This window comes from Fukomys damarensis, unplaced genomic scaffold, assembly GCF_012274545.1.
Source record: "Fukomys damarensis isolate Sample0158 unplaced genomic scaffold, DMR_v1.0_HiC HiC_scaffold_5, whole genome shotgun sequence".
NCBI classification, from domain to species: domain Eukaryota; kingdom Metazoa; phylum Chordata; class Mammalia; order Rodentia; family Bathyergidae; genus Fukomys; species Fukomys damarensis.
The window spans coordinates 11517386-11541123 of record NW_022900917.1 but is presented as its reverse complement, the minus strand read 5'-3'; the positions used below and the strand labels follow the sequence as shown (position 1 = coordinate 11541123).

Sequence of the window (23738 nt, the reverse complement as noted above, 5' to 3'; positions counted from 1 at the left end):
AAAAAAAAAAAAAAAAAGGAGACAGGCAAAGGCCCTCGTTTCTAACAGAGAGTGAGTAAAAGCAAGCGTTTCAACATCTTCATGCCTTCTCCTAGCAGTGATCATTTGAAATGTTCTATTTAAGCACTTTGTGTTACATATACATTGGGAAAGACTTGAACATAAACTCAAAATAGCACTGATGTGTAGATTTTAGTCATGCCACCAACAATAGCTTTGAAGGTGATACTAATGTTTTCGAACTTATAAACTTGGGGGCTTGGGCTATGCTTTATCAAAGGACAATCCTACATCTGAAAATATAAAGAACTTTGGATGTAGAATTTCTTTTCTCAAGGTCTCCTTCATTACTAGATGATGTATCATCTTGATTTCTGCAACATTTTAAAGAATTTTTATGAACCCGGAAAGTTCTGATGTTCATAAGAGTATTCTGACCACATAATGTGAACACAAGTGAAACATAAGCCACTTTAACATGATCTCTCAGAAACTCTTGCATATAAAAAAAAATGATGGAATTTGACAGGAGTAAATATAAAAGTCTGCAATGAATATAGAGGATATTGATTGTATATAATAATAGAATTTTAGGCATTGGTCTTAGCTATTATTTAAAGTCTCAATAATCTATAAAGAATATACAAATGATTATAAACTCATGATCGATTAGTAATATGACATAGTGGTAAAAAAATGCCACCTCTGGATCCCTGGATATCATTAAATTGGAACACATTCAAAGAAAGGAAATTAGAATGGCAGTGAAAACAAAAATATTAGTTTATGACGAAGAAGTAAAGAATCCAGGTGGGTTTAGTCTGGGAAGAAAAGACATGGACCCCATGCCTGGGGGAAGACAGCACAACATGGTAGTTTGAGCACAGCGAGACAGACAGTGAGTTGCTGGAGGCTGGAGAGGGTGGACAGGATGCGCTGCTTGTGTATTTATTCATTTATTTTCAGTTTATTATTCTTTTGGCCTACTCCAGGAATAAGAACAGGTATTACAGTTACAGAATACTTTTCAAATGATTACATCTCGGCAAAACTCAAGTAGATTTTTCCCAAGTCAGCTTCCCATTACTAGAGGTATCCATATGAGGACAGCTAGCTAGTCATGTTCTCAGTTTAGAAAGAACTTAGCAGGCTGGGCAAAGAGATAGACTGCATGACCTCAATGATTTCTCCCAACTTTTAAAGATTATCCTTCATGTAACTTTGCCTAGTCTTCAGAATACTATTTCAAACATGCTCCATTAGCTCTTAAAAGAAAGATAATCCAAATCTGCATTTCTTGCCATGTAAATGTAGATTTAATTAACACTTGCAACCTGTGAAGATGCAAAAACTTAAGTGTTAATTAAACCTCTATTTACATAGCAAGCAGCATGTAGCCTTCCATTTTCTTGTATGATATCATGGAGTTTATTTTAAACTCTATTAATCCACTGCGTGCTAGAATAATAGGATGCTTTGGTTAACTTCAAGCAAAGGATAGTGTATTCAAGAGAATAGCAAAAATCACACTTTGGAATGGATTCTACCTCATTTCTGCTGTTCCACATCAGAATACTCCTTTTAATCATACAGTTTTCCTCAGTTACATTGAACTCAGTGCAGAAATCTAACTAAACAATCTCTAATCCTCAAGTCTTCTTCTTAATGGTGTACAGTTTTATTAAAAGCAAACTTCATATGTGAAAACATAATAAATTTGAATTTATTAAAAGCAAAGCTTTAAGGGCCAGGGATTTGGCTCACCGGTTCGGTGACCTGCCTTGCAAGCCCAAGGACCCAAGTTCAATCCCCGGTACCAAAAAAAAAAAGCAAAGCTTTATTTTAAAATTGAGATAGTACCTTCCCACTGTTGAATTTTGAAAATTTTCTATGGTAAAATAAAAAACAAGAGTATAAATAAATAATAACAATATAACCACAGGGCTAAAAGAAGAACTACTGACAGGCATGGTCATGGATGCCTGTAATCCCAGGGCTTGGGAAGCTGTGGCAGGAGGATTGGAGGATGGTAAACTGTAGACTGACCTGGGCTCCATGACAAGATGGGGGGAGAGGGGAAGAGGGGTGCAGTTCCACCCATGCAGAAGTAGATTTTAAAGTGAATAAATGAACTTTTTACAAGATTGTCTTATGGGGATTTCCAAGTGCATAACGCTAAATCATTTCGGTTTTAATATAGGACAGTCATTTTTCCCTCTATTACCACCTTGATCAATTTCACTGTTAATTTAATACTCCATGCTGCATTACGAGAATGAACCGTATTTATCCTACCAGGCCTTTCCTTTGTTTATTTTTAAAAGGATATTTATTAACTGTACCATATGTGTAGTGTAAATTTACACTCCAGACTAATAATGTGAGACTCTAGTATTCGTAGAATGCTTATAATTTTATATGAAAAATATTATTTTATTAAATAAATGTAAATTTTTTTAAAAAAATGTACAGTTTGCTTTGCAGTTGGCTCAGCTTTTCAGAACATCTTCATACTGTCCTCTGAAATTCTAAAATCCTGCACTAGAGAGTAAAACCATTCTTTTTGAGATTTTCATGATATGAAACTACCAAATGACATTGATTTAATATATCAAAAAATAAATGTATCACTATTCTGGTAAAAACATGAACAGATTATAATTTTACAGCAAAGTAAATATAATCCCCTATTGCAGTTACTTAAATTGAATTTTATTTTAGCACACTTTAGTACTAATCCGCCTTTGGCCATCCAAAATGACTTTGAAAGGATGATGGAAAAAAAAAATCCACACTCAGTAAAAACTCAGACTATAATTCAATTATTCCTGCATGAGACAAATTACCTTTTCCGTGGGTTACATCAACAGTCCAGGTACAATTCAAAGAATTTGGATAAAATTCTGGGTAACCAGGTGATAAGATTGTTCCACTGGGCCCTCTGACATCTCCTCCACACAGTGCTGAAAGTACAAAAAGATACAGTTCAATCAGTCACAGAGAAACGCAGGTGGAACAAACCTCTTATCTCCTCTCTTGGAACAGGGCAAGTCCCAGTATCTTTGCCTAAACTACTTTCTGGGAATAGCAGGAGTCTAAAGACCTCTGTGATACCGGGAAATCATGTCATCCACTGCAGCACTGGAGATGAAAAATGTATTTAATCTTCTCTGAGAAGTGATACTGGCCACAAGAAAATATAGTTCAACTTCTCACATTTGAATATGAAGTACAAACCTACTTTTCAAATGATAAGCAGCGTTTATAAAAATGAGTGGTAAATTAAACACATACAATTAATTGTTTAGCAGCACCTTTTAGTAAATACTAAGAAAAGGAACTGTTATCTATATAAAAGTTTCCTATATGTTCCTAAAAGGACATGTATTATTCTTCATAGGATTCTTCTTAAAATAGTGAAGTTATGATTGTTTTGAAAGCTGCTTCTTTATAGCTGTATTTGTCTGAGAAATATCATGAACAAGAAGAAATATTTGAAGAGGCACATCATTGTAAGTAAATATCTCAAGAAAATAAAAATAAATGCATGCCTATGAACTGAAATTAATGAAATAAACATTTGATCAATATCATTTATTTAATAAATTCAAGTTTATAGATGTTTTTTATCACATTCAATGGTTGTCAGTGCTTACTGCATTTTAGTTCATCAATATCAAAAATTAGAAGCTAAGAATTTATGGCACCAGGTGGATTTGTATTTTAGTTATATGTTCTTTAATTGATCTCTCTTCCACATTCTCATTTGCCAATTGTCTTGTGTGTAACTGAGTTTTCCATCATCACAAGCAGTACCCACTTCATTTTCATCAGCCTAATTAAGTCTTTCATCTTTGAAAATGAGAATATTTTACATTTCAAGTGTTTTGAATTCTATTTGCTTTAGGACAATCATTTTGAACAATTATGAGAGATTAACAAATGTGTGCACTGATAAAATATTACTGTGACAGACACTAATGCAAGATAGAAAGCTTTTTGGAGTTGGAATAATTTTAAGAGTGGTTAAAATCATAACCTAATATTCTTTCATACTGATAATACTTGCTTCTCTAACAACTACCACCTTGTTAAAATGATAAAAATGGATTAAAACTTATCAGACTCAAGCTTTCTAGAGATCGAACATATTTTCAAATAGAGAATGGAACTCAAACATATTATTAAAAAAGACAGTGGTATAGAGAAAATATGAAGACAGTTGGATACCAATCATCTGATCTCAATTTTATCCCAACCACACATGACCACTTCATATGCCACTTCATATGCTTAATGCACTGAAGATAGCTGATTTAAGTTCAAGTCAATGAAAAATCATTAAACGCCTGCATTTTTAAAAAGTCAAAATGTTTAGAAGGTAAATAGAATTAATCTTTGCTCAGTCATGCTCAAGATGAAACTGGACTGCATAGACTCGTGCTGGCCATCCCAGCTGCTTGGGAAGCTGAGGATTGAGGAGCATGAGGCTTGAGTTTGGAATAGCAATCAATATAGCCAGACCCTGTCACAAACAAGCAAGCAAACAAACAAATGAACCAAAGAGAACAGATCCAGAGAGAATGGCATGACATAACCTTTGGGGAAAATGCACTGTAGGAATACAGCATTGGAAAGCCCAGAGTTCTCATGGTTCAGTGTTATAAATTCCATGACTAGTAATTTGGATTTTCATCTCCAGGCAAGTTAAAGCCTTTAAATACTTTTGACATGGAGCACAAAATTAAATAATATTAGGGACAAATGTAGAAGACAAAAATGTGAAAGTCAGAAATTCACACTGGCAAAAGATGACAAGGGCCTGCACTGTGCCTAGGAAAACTGGTTACATTTGTTTTTATTGTAAATAAAATGTAAGTTGCTGCTACAGTTAAAATAGATTTTTAAGTTCCTGTGTCTTCTGATACAACTGCCTCCATTGCTTTCTCTCTTGGTGAATATTCCTTTCTCATGTCAACCATTTCATTTATCAGGGCCTGGAAAACATAGGACCTTTACACCACTGTCATTTATCTTAATCCACAGTAATAAATGACCATGTAACCTACACAAAGCCAGTTATAATAAGACCTCCTTTACTATAGTGCCTGGTTCCAGTATAGACCATTCTGATATTCTTACAGTTTGTGGCCAGATGTCTCCCCAATCTTCATGTGGTCATAGGTGGGACTTTTCAGAAGTGGCTGGATCTAGAATGTGTGACTGGGATTAAGTGGGTGTGATTACTATATTAGTACACTGATTATTTTGGCCTAGCTCTGGATAGGATTAAGGCACCCCGCCCTAGGTGTAAGTGCTACCCACCCTAAGGACAGGTAGCTTGGATACAATATAAAGGAACAGAGAAAAACCTGTTGCTTGTCCCTTGCCTCTTGCTGCCTTCTGCCTGCCATGAACAGTTTCTCCTCTGTGATGCCCCTCTGCCATGCCACCCCACCTTTTTTTTTCCTTTTTTCTTTTCTAACTGGAACAGAGATGAGGTCTTAACTTTTCAGATTCTGAAGATATGCTTATAATCTTCCATTTTCCTAAGATTGTATTCTGTACTGCCAATTTCTCACATGGAAAAATCCCACTACAATTTTAGAGAGTTATGTCACTAAACTGAGAAAAGTCCAGGTGAAAGATAGACTCACAAAAAGGTTTGATTTCATGTTTTGAAAAAGCCACGAGAAGTATAACACCTTAGGTATCCTAAGATTTAAAGAGCTGAAAAACAATTTCTGCTTTTATTTTTTAAAATAGTTAAAGGTGTATTTCTGCTATATACAGTCATAAAACAATGACTAAAACAAATGGTATTGTACCAAATAGAGAGGAGATGGCCTGATGATTGCTTTAAAACATATTATAAAACAAACTGGGATATGGCTGTTTTTCAGAAATGAAGGTGTAGACAGTACTTAAATATTTAATCATAAAATGACAAATGTGCTCTTCCAACCTGAAAAAGAGTAATTGTAGAAATGGAAAATCATGCTGTAAAGAGAGATTAAAGCCTTGAACTAAACAATGCACAGATTTACACTGTGCTTTTTGAACATGCAAGCATGAAAGGGATATACTGGGAATCCTCCAAAATGATATAGGGGGAATATGAAATTCTGCATCAGAAACATGAGTTCATGTTCTCTAAAACTGAAGAATGAATTATATGAGTAACAGAGCTTAAGAGTAGGAAAATGTTGAGAGAAAGCTTCTGTCTAAGAGAGACAGAAGGGGGACTGGAAAGTGGATTATCTGGGACCCTATTTTCCAGGGTTTTTTTAATGGAGCAAAGCTACAAGGTGAGGTGGGTTCAAGGTAGGACAAAATTGTAAAGCCAAATGGAAATTACAATGTAGGGATGAGGTCAGGCAAAACCATGATCAAACCAATAAGATTACAGGTACAAGTATGTCACCCAGATAATATTGACTAAATGGGGATCAAAAGGGAAAGCAAGTCACATACAAGGTATTTCCTATTTAGAATATCAATCACTGCTATCTATCTCTAGGGGAAGTTGTACTTCTTTTCTATTTCACAATGCTAACCAGTGAATGTGCCTTAATTTTTCTCCATGTTGGCTCTTGGCTGTGTTGGCTCCTTGAGGGCTGGTACCTTGAGGGTGTCTCTCTAACTGCCTACAAGATAAATGAATTAACTTACCTATCTACAATAAAAACACTTCTCAATCTTAGGGGAAGCAGTGTCTGCTACTGTACTTTCATGTGTTAGAAGTGACAAAGAAATAAGGAGACTGCTATACTCACTTCACCCTAACTACAGGCCTTCCACCCAAAGGGCAATCTGTGTAAGTGGCCACTGTACTTTACAGCTGCTTAGAATGGTGTGTGTGTGTGTGTGTGTGTGTGTGTGTGTGTGTGTGAGTGTGTTTGTGGTAGAGGAACCTTCTATTGGAAGGGTTATACTCCGGGGAAGGAAACTAATGCAATATCCCTTTACTACATTCAACTTTCCCAAATTTAGCATTTTCAACATTATTTTGTCCAAGAATCTCCACTATGTATTTAATCTATGGGAAAGTATGGCTGATTCTTTCTCATATTATTAAGTTTGACAGCAAAAATTACCAAAATTCAAGATCATCTTTGAAAACTTCAAGGTAAGCTTTTGAAAATATGTGTGTGTAAAACCTCATACTGAGTTCTTTGAGGTTTATAAATATTCATATTTTATAAATTGCTGTTGCTTACAAATTTGGAAAATATCGATATCTTCCATATTGAATGAGTCCTTACCATCGCAGGTTGGCAGTGGATGGCTCCACCAGTGGTTTTTTTCACATAGAAGAGGCTCTTCATGGCTCAACCTGTATCCTGGATCACAACTGAAAGAAACAGTAGATCCAATGGAGAAATCGTGACCATAGCGAAGGCCATGGACGGGTATGCCAGGGTCCAAGCAAGAATATGTATTTACAGTAACACCTAAGGAGCAGAGGGAAAGAGAAAGCGAAATTTCATGGAATTGATGTTTAATGAAAATTATTCTCCTTCTAGCAATTGTGGTGGTTTTCACAAATCAATGTACTCAGCTTGATTTTAGAATGTCCAACAATTTAACAAGTCTGCTTTTTAATTTCCTATCAGTGAGGATTAAATTTAGATCATTTAATACTTAAGAAGTTGATGGAAAGGTTTGATCATCTATCAATATTTGAATTAGAAATTTCGCACACATAAAAATATGTCTACAATAATCATAGTACTAATTAAACTTCCTTGAACTTACATTCCAGCTACAATTCTAAATAATGTACAAATTTTTTCATTTAATCTTTATAGAATGAAAAAATTAGGAATATTTTACAATATATGGAAGCATGAATATTATTTAAAAAAATAAAACAGCAACAGAACTGTACAGGTGGCTACTTATAGGTTTTTTCAAAGGATTGTTGTGTACCACTGTGGCATCTCATGACGCTAAACTTCTTTGCAATTTACAATCCCTAGCTGATATCATACGAAGACAGTGCTTTTCCTTTTGTGAGACGTGGTTCCTTGACTTGGGCCCCAGTGACATTTTGTACTGCAGTTATTATTATGGAGATCCTGTGCATGGCGACATCTCCAGTAACCTCCCATGCCTCTCTTAGATGACAGTAGTTAGATGGTCAATCATGAACATCAGAAATGTCTCCAGACTTTGCCATATATTTGCTGGGGTACAAAAGTGCTCCTAGTTGAGAACCACTGGTACAAGGCATTATAAATAGTTATTTTATTCTTTCTGGATGACATATTTGAATCATGTCTAATTACTGTTTTATATAAAACTATAGTAATTAGCATTTTCAAAATTATTATATTAAAAAACGTCCACATATCCAATTTCAAATGGAGCCAATCTACTACAAAATAGAACTTTAATTCTGAATTCATGAAAACATGTATTTATAAGCATATTAATTTTATTTAAATGCTGTTATTTTTAATAAGAAGCTAAAATATAACAGAGATGTCTTTATCTATTATGCAGCTGTTTTCATCTTCTACATTTCTCTTCTCAATGTGATCATTATTCTGCTAGGTATCCAAACCTAGGAAACCCTCATTCACCTTTGACTTCTCTCTCACTCTCTCCCCTCCACAAATATATCTGAAATCTCCATCACTAAAAATCACAATGTCATTTTCTTTAACTTCTCTTAACCTATTCTAGGCTTCACAATTCAAGTCTGTGAAACAGTAATGTCTAGTCTCTTTTTCACAGAGAGATGTTTTATCTTCAATCTATTTTATGCAAAAATTTACACATATTATTAAAATATTTCATTTCATTGTTATTATACTTTATGAGAATGGAATCAGATTCATAATTATAATCCTGACATTCAACATTTTCAAATCGAATCCCACTTTTGTAATTTCCCTTATCTTCCAATGGTTATTCTTCACACCAAGTAGGTAAGATGCCTCGCTATTTTGTCCTTTTCTTCCAGAAATGCCTACAATTGTTTGCTTAATATTCACCATCTTCTCTGTCTTCAATAGAGTACTGTAAATCGTTTTCCTTCAAGTCTAGATCTAATGGTCTAGCCAGTTCAATGTTACCTTTTCTCTCTCTCTCTCTCTCTCTCTCTTTTTTTTTTTTGGTACCAGGGATCAAACTTGGGTCCTTGTGCTTGCGAGGCAGGCGGCAGAACCACTGAGCTAGATCCCTGGCTCTTTTCTCTCAAATTTTGACACGATGGAAATTCTACAAAATCATAGAAACGAGGGCCATAAAAATGACACACAGTGTAAATTATCGCTAAATTGTTCTCTGCAGTGTAATCTTTCCTTTTCTCTCTCTCTCGCTCTCTCTGTTTTTTTTTTTTTTGGTACCAGGGATCAAACTTGGGTCCTTGTGCTTGCGAGGCAGGCGGCAGAACCACTGAGCTAGATCCCTGGCTCTTTTCTCTCAAATTTTGACACGATGGAAATTCTACAAAATCATAGAAACGAGGGCCATAAAAATGACACACAGTGTAAATTATCGCTAAATTCAATTATCTGAAAGTTATTTTACTGGTTTCAGATTACACTGAATAGAAGTCAATGAATAGTATATGATGAATAATTTCATTTGCTCTCTTTATTTATTCACCTAATGAAAGAAGTGAAATCATTTGTTTCTTCTGCGCCTCTTACTGTGCTATGTAAATGTAGGAATCAAGGAATAAGTTTAAAGAAATATTGCATAATTGATTTACACATAAATAATCCAAGGTAAATTCACAGAAATGGAAATTTTGCAAAATTGAGAAAATATAAAAGACCCTGGTTAGTAAATATCAGTATGATTTATTACCACTTAGTCAAAAAAATTACAATGTAATTGATAGAGTAGTTTTAAGATTCTTACTTTATTGCGTGTGTATCAGGGATTGGACTCAGGATCTTGCACTTGAGAGACAGGGGCGGTGCCATGGAGCTAAATCCCCAGCCCAAGATCCTTACGTTTTGACTAAGTTACATCAGTAAGTGTTGCTGACAGAGCCCTGCATTCAATGTGAACTTCCCATTTTTATTACTCATTTGTTTAGTTTTTACATAAATATAAAATAGTTTCATTTATTGAGAACTTAATGCATATTAGCTATTCTACTAACACTTTTTTTCTTTTCTTTTCTTTTTCTTTTTTTTTTTTTTTGCACTGGGGATTGAATTCGGGTCCTTGCGCTTTAACACTTCATATATGCTTTCATTTGGTCCTTAAAATAGGCCTGTGTCTGACTCATGATAAAAAATACATATCTTAGGGCCGGAGATTTAGCTCAGTGGTTCTGCTGGTCCCAAGTTCAATCCCAAGTACAAAAACAAACAAACAAACAAACAAAATATATATTTATACATACACACACAGAGGCACACACACACACGTATATCTTGCATCAAGTGAGACTGAATTTTATTTAGGGTGTATAGGAAATGGCAATTCACAAAAATGTAAAGATAGTTGGATATTGGTACCCATTCACTGCAAGGAATAATTAGTATTGAAATAGATTTTTTTTAAGCAATTATTCTGTCTTTAACAAGGAAAAGTTAAACTAAAAAACTCAGTTTAGGCCCCTTAATTCATTTTCATTTTCAGGTCTATGAGAGACTTCTTGCTGTCTTTTATTTATTTATTTTTTTGTTTATTTATTTTTGATACCAGGGCTCGAAATCAGGTCCTTGCGTTTGTGAGGCAGGCGGCAGAACCACTAAGCTAAATCTCCGGCCCTCTTGCTGTATTTCATAATAATGTTGAGAATATAATTTCATGTCTTAAAGTTTGAGTGAAAAGGACATAAGTATAATTAGATAGTATTGGATAAGAAAACAAAAAGGCAATAAGCACCAAATATGTATTGAGTATGGTTTTATGAACCTATGAATTCAATGACAATATCTATGAAAGGAAGATGCCCAACAGACATGTTAATCTATACATTTCAAATTCAGAATTATTTTCTTGAGGGAGAAAGGATCACCATGGCCTTGAATAGAAAAATCAAATAAAATAATATTTGCACTTGAAATAAAAATATTTTCTAGCACCCTCTTAATTGTGCTGATAGATCTATTTACCCAAACTATTTCATGCAGATATATGGTAATGCAATTTTTAATTAAAATGTATGCATATACGTGACTTTGTAGATATATAATATGCATATATTGTATATATATAAATGCATCCTATTCAATAGAGTCACAAATAAATACTTGAGTTTATAAAGACATATTTTATGCAAATTACCACTATAATTTTTAATATTTAAAATATCTTAGACTTTTTAAATGAAATTCTGAGCTTTTAGGTGAAGTTATTCTGAACTGGTTCCTACACTATGAATTATAGATTGTTTTAATATAGTCTTCAAAAGTCCTGTTAATCATATTTATAAATGTATATATTATTTTAAATGTTAATAAAACTGTTAATCTAAAATAAAATGGATTAAGGAAAATATGTGCAAATCATTCAAACTATAAAACAATAATTAATATATAAAGTGATACAAAAAGGATGTTATTGTTTATATGCCTAGCATCTGCTTTTTAAAATTGTACATAAATTATTAGTACATGTACTCATTTTTAAAAGAACTATTTGATAGCTCTAAAATCTCTTTAATACTTGCTTTTATAATATTAGATTGATATTGTTGGAAAATTATTGAACTTTCTAAAGCACACATTTTCAAAGCAGTGTCACCCTTGTAGGACAAGGAAAGCATTGATTAAAGCTACTAGCTCTCTTAGTTACACAATGACAACACAAAAGGTAGGATGAACTAAATGGATAAGTCAGAAAATATTTTGCAATCACTTACTTTCATAGTGAATCTTGAAGCCATTGTTGGAACGGCTGTTGTCTGTTGTAAATAGAAGGTATATAAAATTACTGCTGCTAAAGAGAAACTGGGGCACCTGCGTGCCATTGTAAGATCCAAGCAAGGGTGACAGAAGATTTGGCCCATCATGAACTTCAAGAACATCATAATTCAGTTCAGTCTGAAACCTATGATTAAGAGATATCATGTAAAGATGTATTTATTGCAATAACACTATATAAGAAATTATGCTTTAAATTGTTAATTTTTTCTCTTAAATCATTTTATTGGTATGTTTTAGTTATACAATACATTTACATTCATCATTGGGAATTTGTACCTTTAAATTATGTATCTTGCTTCTAATTTTTTCCCCATTTCCCTGTCCTCCTGTCAACCCCTCCACCCCTCCCTTTTTGCACAGACTTTGTTTCCATTTTTTTTCTTATATTTTTTACCTTTCCCCTACCCTTCCCACTTCCCCTAACCCTTTGGACCTTTTCCTATTTCACATTATCAATTATTCATTTTAATCTTTATTTACACTTTCAGTTCCTCATATCAGAGAAACTATTCAGGTATTTAAATTCATATTAATTTTATAATTCTCAGTGTGTCCAGTATGTAAGATATCATTTATAATACAGTCATTCTTAAATGCTATGGATAAAGATCTTTATTCCTATGGAAACTTGCCACTAAAAAGTTATGTGTATTGGTCATAAGTAAAATATCATTGAAATATTATGGATTATTATTAGAAAATGAAGGGCCTAACCATTAGCTAAGACTTTCTGTGGAGCTGTCTTTAGTTGCTATCTTCATTTCTATGAAAAAATATGTGATTTATAATCACTTTCAATCAGACAATCAGATTCTAATTTTTTTTCCTCATTGAGTTTACTGGTACATTTTAGGTATACAGTACAATTACTTTCATTATTGGGATCTTGTACCTTTACATGACAGGTCTTGGTTCTCATTTTTTCCCTTTATCCCTGCCCTCCCTTCACCCCTCCGCCCCTCCCCATTTCCAAACTTTTTATTTCCATTTTTTCATTTTCTCATATTTTTTCTTTTCCCTTATTACCTTTCCCCTACCCTTCCCACTTTCCCTACATCTTTAGCCCTTTTCTTTCTATTTCACATTGTCATTTATCTGATTAGGATCTTATGTACTATTATAGTTTATTCAAACCAGATAAACTATTTGGTATTTATACATACATTTAAAATCTGACATTTGTTTTATATATTTTTGGACAGATTTTGGTCATTAAAAGTTTTGTATAGCTTATAAGTATGTAACAACAGAGAGCATTTCTAGTTATGAATAGGCAATAACTAATGGTGCATTTGTTGTTACAAGGTGCTTGAAGCTCTGCTATGTTTATTTATATGTTTATTTAATCCTCCAACTAGATGTCTGAAGTAAATGCTGTTATTATACCCAGGGTGCACTCTAGCATCCTCAAGTATTTAGAATTTAAATGTAATAGACTTGCAAAACAGAGGGAAGCTTAAATCCTGACCCTAAACTATGCTACACTGATTGGTTTTATCCTTATGTTTTGTTTTTTCTGCTGGTGTTTTAATTATTTTAAAAGATACAATTGTTTCATAAATTGCAAAATAAAACAAAAATACTTTTGCTTTATGGAACATATATTAATAAAGTAGCATCCTGTGTTATTTCTTTGCACTTCAAGATTACACCACATTGGCATCTGCATCAGACGTCTAAGCTGTGGAAAATTTTCCCTGCACTCATGGGATGGTATCTTAGTGTTCTGCCCACAAGTATCTGGCAGCCCAGGAAACTTTTCCTGCTTTGTCCAAGGTCTGTTTTACCACCCATCTTTCCACTTCACCTGAAATGTGTGACAGGAATACCTCCTCTGACCCAGTAGGGTAGCTGAGCTCCTTTGCTGCATCGCCACAACCACGCCTTTTGTTACATTAATCACAACTGGGATTGCTTTTGTGACCATTTATTCTCTTCAGAGTTTTTGTAAGCACCTTGAGGTTAGGTTGTGCCTATTTATGTCAATGATTTGCATGAAATTTCTAAAAATATTTACTGGATAAATGCAAGAACCGAAATATGTTAAAAACAAAAATGTGACTTTTTTCCATAGTTTAGTTGTCAAATTGCAAGAAAACATTTTTTAACATAATTGGATATTTCCATAATTAATCATGTATTTTCACACATATAAAAATAAGAACTAAGGCATGTAATGTAAAGATCTAAATTCCCAGTGATGAATTTCATCATATTGGATACCTTAAATATGCCAATAAACAATAAAATATGCATCTTCCATATATTTTCAACATTTTATTTCTCCAGTTATATCCAGGACACATTGAAAAAATAATTTATAGTTTGAAATATGTACTACTTTTTAGAGAATTCTTTTTATTTTATAACCATCGATCTATTCCGAGTATGATACAACGTTAAACCGCAGGCCTGGGGATGAAATTCAGTGATAAAAGCACTGTCCTTGCCTAGCATGGATAAAGTCATAGGTTCAGAATCCAGCACCGAAGATAAAGTATAAAAGTATGAGGATACAGTGTCCTAATTCAACACATGTCTTTAGAGTGCTATGATCAAATCAGGGTAGTTATTTGGATCAGGTTAAAATATTTTTAAAGAATGAACTAGATTATTCCTCAAAACAAAGCATTATAAACCCATACTAGGTCAAAACAAATGCCAACAAATAACTGACTGGATACAAAATTTAGAAACTCTTACATTAATTTCTGACAGGATTAGGACATGGCGTACAAATAGTGAAATTTCAGTCTATAATTTTTTTTGTGGGGTTGCGGGGGTGTGTGTGCCAGTGATCAAGCTTGGAGCGTTGCGCTTACCAGTCAGGCCGCAGCACCCCTGAGCTAGATCCCAGGCCCTTCAGGTACATAATTAATATAGTTTTAAAAGTAACAGTGGACCAGGTGTGGCGGCACAGTCCTATAATCCCAGCTACTCAGAAAGACCAAGCGGGAGGATGACAATTTCAATCCCAGACTGGGCATTTTACTGAGATATTATCTCAAAATAAAATATCAAGTAGAACCAACCGAGGTTGTAGCTCAGTACACGGTGCTTGGCTTGCACGTGTGAGGCCCAACCTTCAAGAGCATGAAAGAAAATCTTACCGGCGAAATGTTTTCAGCTTTTGTCACTGTTGCTTTCTGTTAAGCAACGTATTTAATAAAAAGTATGACTTTTCTACATTTATTCTCTAATTTTACAAGTTGGGATATATTGTCTTTCTCTAAAAAAATCTATAATACCATACTTTAGAGAAAGAAAGTTGTAAGAAGACACCAAGTCCTTTAAACGATGATCAGGCAATTGCATCATGAATGTACTATTTGGTTGCTCTATAGCGAATTTATTGTGAGTGCTGCAATTGGAATTTCACTTTGATAGTCAACTGACCGCAGAGGAGTCGGGCATTACTCTGACCTGAAACACGAGGATTCTTAATTCTTAATGGAATATCAACATTGATTGGTGACACAGAGAACTTTATACAGCAGCACTGAATCTTTAAAAAGAAAATCACAGATTTTTCTCTAAGGAGCTACAACGTGTATGTATTACAATAACAGGTTAAATGGGATTAGGTTACACAATAAATGGCATATCTTTGATTTTATATATTAAACTAGGTGTACAAATTTCCTATGAATTACCTCAATGTACTGTTCATTTATACCACTAAATTTATTGCTCGGATTAAACAAACAACTATTATATAATTTGAAAAATTAAATTGGACCTAATAACTTAAAATATTAAAAAAATTTTTTTGAAGACTGATACCAAAACACTTTGGTCAGAGGTAAGGACAGAAAAAAGAATAGAAAGATGCATTTCAGATAATGACAGTAAAATGAGCACCATTTATTTAGAGTTAGGGGTTGCCATAGCATCAGAAAATTTGGAAACTACAAGAAGCAGCAAAAATAAAACTTCTCTGCATATCTGAGACTAATACTTGTTAAGTATTTGGATTTATAAAGAACAGGTAAACAATTTAAAACTCATGCACGTGTTGGAAGAGTTCAATGATTTATTGTTTGAGATAATCTCAAGGAGACCATAAGAATGAATATATTTATAAATATTTTTAGTTTTCTCTGTAGATTAATCAATTGGTACAGTTCAGACCAAAGATGGAAAATTTTAAATTGCTATGTCATAATCCTAATTATATAATTTGACTTTTAAAAATATTTAAATTTAATTAAAAAAATAAGTTAACTTGTTATTCGTGAGTAATAGAATGAAAAATATATGTCTACCATAAACACACTTTATTGCTTGATGCTTCTACAAAAGTATCAGAATTAAAGAAATTATAGGAAGAATTTCAACTGGTGTCCTTAGAAGAGCCTGTCTGAAAATCAGAAAGAAATTAGCTTTTTTTTTTTTAAACTAGTGCGCATTATGTACTTATATAAATATTATCCTGTTTTCTTAAGATAATTTCTGGAGAAAAATAAAGCATCAAGGCATTATAAGATCAACATAAAGAAATGGTAGAGAGAGATGTCAGATTTGAGCGTGGCTTCTCATACGGCGAATCTAATGGATAAATACATGTATTTTGGGTGTATTTTGAACATCTAATGGATAAATGCATATGTTTCATAATATGAGAGAATATGTTGCTCTTCCCTTTGTTACCGAATTATTCCCAAATATAGGAGGGGTTAGAATGGATTTTTTGACAAAGCACATGGATTATCAGCAGCATTCAATCAAGCAGTCTCAACATCCTTGAAGAATTCTAAAAAAGAAGATATGGGTAAAGACATTGAAATATGTATTTTTTTTCTTCAAATATCTCCAAATCAAGCCTTTTATAGGCATTTGTGAGTCTATGAAGAAAGATCAAATTGGAGAATACCCCAAAAGGAACATTTCAGCTTAGGTTATTTAAAATTTGGAATTTTATTTTATATTTATAAAGTATGATTCAAATGAAATTCATTGATACAGCTATTTGTTTACTCTTGAATACTGAAAATACGTTGATAGAGTCTTAAGGCATTGTAACTTCTGATTCTCCCAGTTTTTGGGCTAATTAACAAGGAACAGATTTTTAAATGATTGCTGTCTAGGAGGTGAAGGGACTATGAGATTTACCTTAGTGTGTAATTTACAGATTAAGACATAGGCACAGAGATGTTCAAGGGGAGAACCAAAATCTTTGGACCCTGGGAGTCATTCTTCACCCTAGCCATTCTCTAGTTCAACTGCAAGACTAATAATTGTTACCATGTACAAATGCTAGTATTCAAAATTACTTTTCAATTTCTGGCCTGTAGAATGATTTAAAAGATGTGTGCCTCAGTAAACACATAAGAGAATAAGACTGGTAGGACAAAATATGCTAAGAAATGACATTTAGAGAAAATAAATTAGAGGGATTTTTTTGTTGTTGTTGAGTGTTACATCTTATAAAATGGCTGGAGAGACTTCACTAGGAAGGCAACTTTGGAAAGATCTAAATCACTGTAATATAGTATTATGTACGTGACTCAGTTTGGACAGTTCAATAGGTCTTTGAGAGAGGTAAACAACAAAGAGACTCATGTTGATTGGTCTGATGGGAAGGATAGGCAATACATGTCAAGAATTTTGGAGAAAGAAAATAGTGCTTTCAAACATGTTTGAAATAAAATGTTATAATATGTACACTATGAATTGTAGGTTTTGCTTTGCAATCAAAATGCTTCTTAAGTAGGCAACTCTAAATGGTCAACTTTGGGTTGAAAGATATCAGGTGTTTATTTATTCATTGATGATTATTTCCATTAGCAAGCCACAGGATGCTTTTGAACATAATAATACACTTTGGGCTTATGTCACTTAAACTAATTTCCTAGTAGTAAGTTTTAGGGTTGTTTAGTATCTTTAAATTGAATATAAGGGAATGAAGAAAGTTGTTTTAAATTAGTTACAGTTTCAATTAGCAGGAGAGTGGAAAAGTGTGAAGTCTTCAAGGGAGAACACTGCTCTTTGATTTGAGGGGGGAACCCTCTTAAATGTTATGTTTGGAAAGAAAGGTAAGATACACTGCCACTTCCCAAGAGCACCTAACTGGGTAAGTAGAGAAAGAGAGTTAATTGCCCTGTATGATAAAGTAATGGTATTTTGAGATTTATTCTGCTAAATCCTGGACGAATGGCTGAGGATTCCAGAAGACGAGAGATTAATGAGAGAGAAGGATATGATTTAATAGAGGGAACTAGAGAGTTACAGGCAATGATTCCTGGGGTGGGAAACTGCGAAGTCAGTTTAGGAGAGGGAAGGCTTTCTCAATCGTAAATTACTATGGATCGCGCAATAACTTTCTTTGTCTTCACCCAGTACCAGAGTTTTTGAGAATTAAGAAAAGTGTTAAAAATTAGAGTATAGTAACCTTGAGAAAGAGCAGCAGCCTCAGTGTCTCACAAGTGGGATGTAGAAGAAATGAGACCCAGAAAGCAAAGCACCTAAACAAACACACAGTACACGCATCTTTAGAAATTCCCCCGAAAATTTAAAGAGGGACTAGATTTCCGTTTGTATGTAGAATGGACTTGGATATTGACGGATAACGGCTAATGAGAACTATCAGAGTGACAGATGCCGTGATGGCTTTTATCTAGATGTCCCCCGAAGGTCCATGGCCTTATGGGTGGGGCTTTTCAGCGGAGGCTGGATCTAAGGTATGTGAAATTAGTTCACAGACTGGTACAGCATGGTCCTCGGTGGGAATGACAGCAAGGCCCACGCTGGTTGGCGTGAAACCAACCAATAGGCTTTTTTCCTGGATCAGACGGGAGTGCAGAAGGCTCCTTGCTTGCTGCCTCTGCCAGCTCTGCCATGGACTGTTTGTCCTCTGCCCTGTCTTGGAGTCAGCAGACTATTGACTGAAACGTCTATAAACTGTGAGCTGAGATAAACCTTTCCTCCTTTAATCTGTGGGGTTGGACATTTTGCTCCAGCAATGACAAAAGTAACTAAAGCAGATGCTATGAACTATATAAACATAATAAAATATGAAAATTTCCACCATTATATTATAACTTTTGATACAAAACAAGGCTAAGTATAACAGAAAATACTGAAATTATATATCCCCCATATGTAACATTTGTATTCATTTAAAAGAGCATGATGGTAGTGTGACAAGGATAGTTATCTTTAAATGCAATGTTATAAGTGTAAAAAGTGAAAATCTAGCCAGGCGTGGTGGCGCATGCCTGTAATCCCAGCACATCTTGGGCTTTTTTCTTGGATCACTGTGAGTTCGAGACCAGCCTGGGTTACATAGTGAGTTCCAGGTCAGTCTCGACTACATAGTGAGACCCTGTCTCAAAAAACAAACAAACAAGCAAAAAAAAAAAAAAAAAAAAAAAAAAAAAAAAAAAAAACACACACACAAAAAAAACCAAAGCAAAAGCGAAAATCATAAGCTAAATCTCTGTCCTTTGGCCCTAGTCAAGGCAATTTGTAAAAGTTACTCAACAATATAATCAGTAATATAATACTACAGTGTGTATTTTAAGCCAAGTATGATTTTCTGTAATAAAGTATGGCGAATTTTGATTCTTCATTCATTAAGCAGCAATATCTGATGGAGATTTGGTAATTGATAAATGAGATGCTTCTCAAGTTGGACATGGTGACACATGCTTGTAATCCCAGCCCTCGGAAAGCTGAGGCAAGAGGACTGCTAAATTGGAAGCTGGCCTGGCTAGCTAAGACCACTAGGCCAACCTGAACTACACAGTGAGGCTCTGTGTCAAGCAAGCAGAGAAAGAAGGGGTGGGGGGCAAGACATTGCTACAGAAATGCAAATCACCTTAACTAGTAATCAGTGCCTCTGCTCCTACTGTCAAATTATTCTAAATAAAATGTGTGTGGCTCAAAGTTACGGCTACATTGTAACCCTCCAAATTCACATGTTGAAATCATAATCCCAGCACTTCTGAGCTGGACTGTGTGAGGAGGGCCTTCAAAGTGACCATTGGGAGAAGCCCTGCTCGAAGTTGTGCAGTTATAATTCCAGCCCACTGGGAGAATGAGGCAGAGAGAGTGCAAGCTCAAACCCATCACGAGCAACTCAGTGTCTCAACGTGAAAAAGAGCTGGGCATGTAGCTCAGTGTGAAAGCCCTGGGTTCTATTTCCAGTACCATTCTAAAAAAAAAAAGGGCCAGGGATTTAGCTCAGTGGTTCTGGTTTCTGGTGCCTGCTTTGCAAGAGCAGGGACTTGAGTTCAATTCCAGGTAGCAAACAGAAAAAAAAAAAAAAAAAAAAAAAAAAAAAAAAAAAGAAAGAAAGAAAGAAAGAAATGTTTTGGGCCAGGGATTTAGCTCAACTATTCTGCTGGCCTGGCAAGTGCAAGGACCCAAATTCAATCCCTGGTAACAAAAAAAAGAATCAGGTATAAATGCAGAGAGAATCCCACAGGAAGAGACAATAGTTTTAATGTGCCAGAACACACAATATTTTGATCACTTAGATCTCAGACTACGGGACTTCAGAATTATGAGAACTAGTCATTGGGTAAGCCATGTTGTTTATGTTCTCAAAGCAAACAAGAGAGCGAATATCATCAAAGGAAGGTTTATAGGTCATAGTAACGTAGGATGCACCCTTAAAAAATAATTAATACTTTACTACTGTTTAAAACAGTTTTTTCTCATGCAAATTTTAACACTAGCATGGATAAGTAAATCAATGAAGGTCTTTTCGTTTATGGATTGGACAAGTTAGTTTGGTGAAATTCAATCATTAGGCACTAGTCAAGATTCTCTGCTGTGTTTATATCAAGAGCACAGTGCTATAAAAGTTTTTTTGTTTTTTGATGTTTTAAAAAGACCTTGAGAAACGATGAAAGTCAATAATACAATGCAAAAGTAATGATTTTTAAAAATATGATCCCATAATAAAGCAGAAGCTTCATTCTTTTAACTCTCAGAATATTCAATGTTATATGGTCTTTCGTGGTATTGATTATTTGATCAGCAATACTTTTTCTAAGAGAAAAAAGGTTCAGCTATTCAAAGAAAGTTTCTATTTTGGTACTGGGGATTGAACTAGGGTCCTTGGGCTTGTGAGGCAGGAGGCGGCACCACTGCACTAAATCCCAGATCCTCAGATATTCAATATTAATACATGCTGAAGACCTAGACAATTTTAAGGCAAGTATAGTCATATGGATTGTGCACATGAGCATTTTAGGCTGCGATACAGTATAAATTGGAAAGTTTCTACAGCACCTTTATCTCTTGAAACCTAGTAGAACAAAATGCACAGCCCCTTCAAAAAACAGGACAACTAAACTCATTAAGTTAAAGGTTGCATGTTCATATATCAGTGCTGTGCATATACATAAAACAAAAAGGTCAGCCTTGCATATTTGACTAGGATGAATATAGCAGTAGACAAATAGAAAATTAACTGGAAAACAGGCTGAAAGGTTAAAAGGGGGCCAACAGTCTGAAGCCTTCAAAGCCCGATTGACTAATACAATAAAATTATGCATTGATTTGTTAAAGGAAACAGAGAATGTCAACTGGTCTTTTACATAATATTTTCTTGAAAAGCCATAAAACATATTTTCAGAGACCTTTCAAATGTAATTTTGATAGAGTGTCCAGGTTCAGCTTCGATCACCCACTCACAGTTCAGAGAGTCTTTGTAGTACCCCGGCCATCCTGGAGAAAGAATCACTCCGCTTGGAGCTGAGAAGTGGCCACCACAGGGAGCTGAAAGATAAAATTAGGAGAGCAAGTAACAATAGACCGTTTAGAATAACTTCCAGCAATGATTTCTAGTATCAACTATAATGTGTAACTCAATCTCTGTTGTATACCTATGAAATGTCAGTTAGAATTATTTTGAAAGCAATGGTGTATCTTTACTTCTGTTATTAATGGTTATGTTCTTTAAAACTGTAACATACTTTAAAAATATGGCAGCTCCACTTAGAAATATCAGGTAGTACATTGATCATTTCCAAGTCTCTGAATGATATCTGTTAAATACATTCTTGTGTCTCTTTTAAAAGATACGTTATGATTTGTGAGTGGTGGCCTATGTTTGCAATCCGGTTTTTTTTGGGAGGCTGCAAAGAGAGAAACACAAGGTTGATGGCAGATTGACCACCTTTCATAGACACTGTCTCTACAATGGCTGGGCATTCACTGGGTATTCCCTTAAGATAGTTCAAATTCCTTTCCCAACAGTTTTCAAAGGAGGACATTTTCATGAGGGTTATTTACTCTTTCTTTTTATGAAAACTCATAATTACATTTCTTCTAGGGTTAAATAAAATTATGTGCATAATAGTCACACAAATTATTTTTTAAAAAAGAGATAAATATTTCAGTAAGAGAAGGTCCTAAATATGGAGTATTTCTGACAAAAATAATTATTATGTTGTCAACTCATATTGTTCTAGGAAAGTATTTGGGCATTCAGTCCAATCATCATTAAATGAAGTAATTAGCCAGTTGCAAGTTAGAAACCAGGCCTAATCCCAGCCCTTTAAAGGACTGGGAACGTGCCCCTATGCAAAGGCCCTGAGCACAGTCTCCAGAAATACATATCCACAGCAAAAATCAACAGCTGAGTAATGAGCCAAAAAAGATTGTAACAGATTGCAGGGGAAGCAACATGGCTCAATAGAAGAGGAGTCCCATGGAGAGACTCAGAGACCAAATGAAAACACAGGCAATTGAAGAAGGGAAGGGACACATATCCTGTTACAAAAAATTATTTCCGAAAGAGACCTGTAGATCAAACAAAGCATACACACAGAGTATGTTTGAAAGAGACAAAGAAGTAGACAGGGCTGTGCTTGGGCCTCGGTGTGTGCTTAGCGAAGGAAAGGCCATTAGGAGAAGGCGCCATTTTGAGAAGCTGCCGTAGATGTCAGGATCCCAGGAGTGCGGCAGAGTCAAACTACATAGGAGAGACTTGGGGTGTACACTGCCTCTTGCAGCACCGCCCCTCCTGCAAATAGCCAACAAGGCCTGGCAGCATTTTTAAACGGCACACACCAGGGCTGTGTGACCAAGGAACTGCTCCCTTCCCTGACCCCCCGTTCATTCTCAGACTAAAGAGAATAAACAAGCCACTGCCTGTGAGGAGTCTCTCTCCCAGACCCCTTCTACTCTTTCCTCATGTTTTTCTCACTTTCTGTTTATCAACTGGTTCCCTTAGTATTATTTTTTTCTTTTCTTTTCTTCCAGTGCCATCTCCATGCCCCATTATTTAACCTTCTACTATGTGGTCAGCGCTGTCACTGTTATCTAATAAGACTGACTTCACTTTACCCCTAACAAGACCTCCTATATCAATCTTAGCACATTTTTTCACATCTGCCACTGCTTTTTTATTCATAATCTGTCTCTTTTAGCTTGGTTTTTCTTCATGCGTTCACATCCATGCCACTTACCCTTACGAATTAGCAGGTAGGTATATCTTTGGCTGAATACTGTTTTATGGTGAAAAGGGGTAAGTCAATCCATCGAGGACATATTTACTGCATATAATTTTCTGAATTGTCTTAGACTTTTTTATATAACTATATATCTTGTACCTGGGGTTAAAGGTGCCACAATATGAGTCATTAATGCTTGTCATTTTCTAGTTTGTGTTTGACACTACGGCTATTACTGATTATACTAATTAGCCAAAGTTATTTAGCTGTTGTGATTAATTGATCCTCCTTGTGTACCAACACCTAGATAATCTGAGGAAAATCAACAGTATGACAGCCCAGTACCAAAGAAATGGGTGCTAGCCCAAATAGCCTGTAAGCTAGCTGGGCATGGTGGCATACTCCTCTAATCCCAGCACTGGAGGCTGAG

At 34.9% G+C, this 23738-nt stretch overlaps 1 protein-coding gene across 2 annotated transcripts in view; it reads right to left on the bottom strand.

Annotated features, from left to right (window-relative positions):
- Csmd3 (CUB and Sushi multiple domains 3) overlaps positions 1-23738 on the bottom strand; it is a 1090649-nt gene that overhangs the window by 385121 nt on the left and 681790 nt on the right. For both annotated transcript variants that reach the window (XM_010619527.3, XM_033759931.1), the window contains 4 exons: positions 21491-21629; positions 11837-12024; positions 7266-7454; positions 2847-2963 (listed from right to left, as the gene is read on the bottom strand). In XM_010619527.3, coding sequence (XP_010617829.1) covers positions 2847-2963; positions 7266-7454; positions 11837-12024; positions 21491-21629 — 633 coding nt within the window. The remainder of the gene's footprint in view (positions 1-2846; positions 2964-7265; positions 7455-11836; positions 12025-21490; positions 21630-23738) is intronic.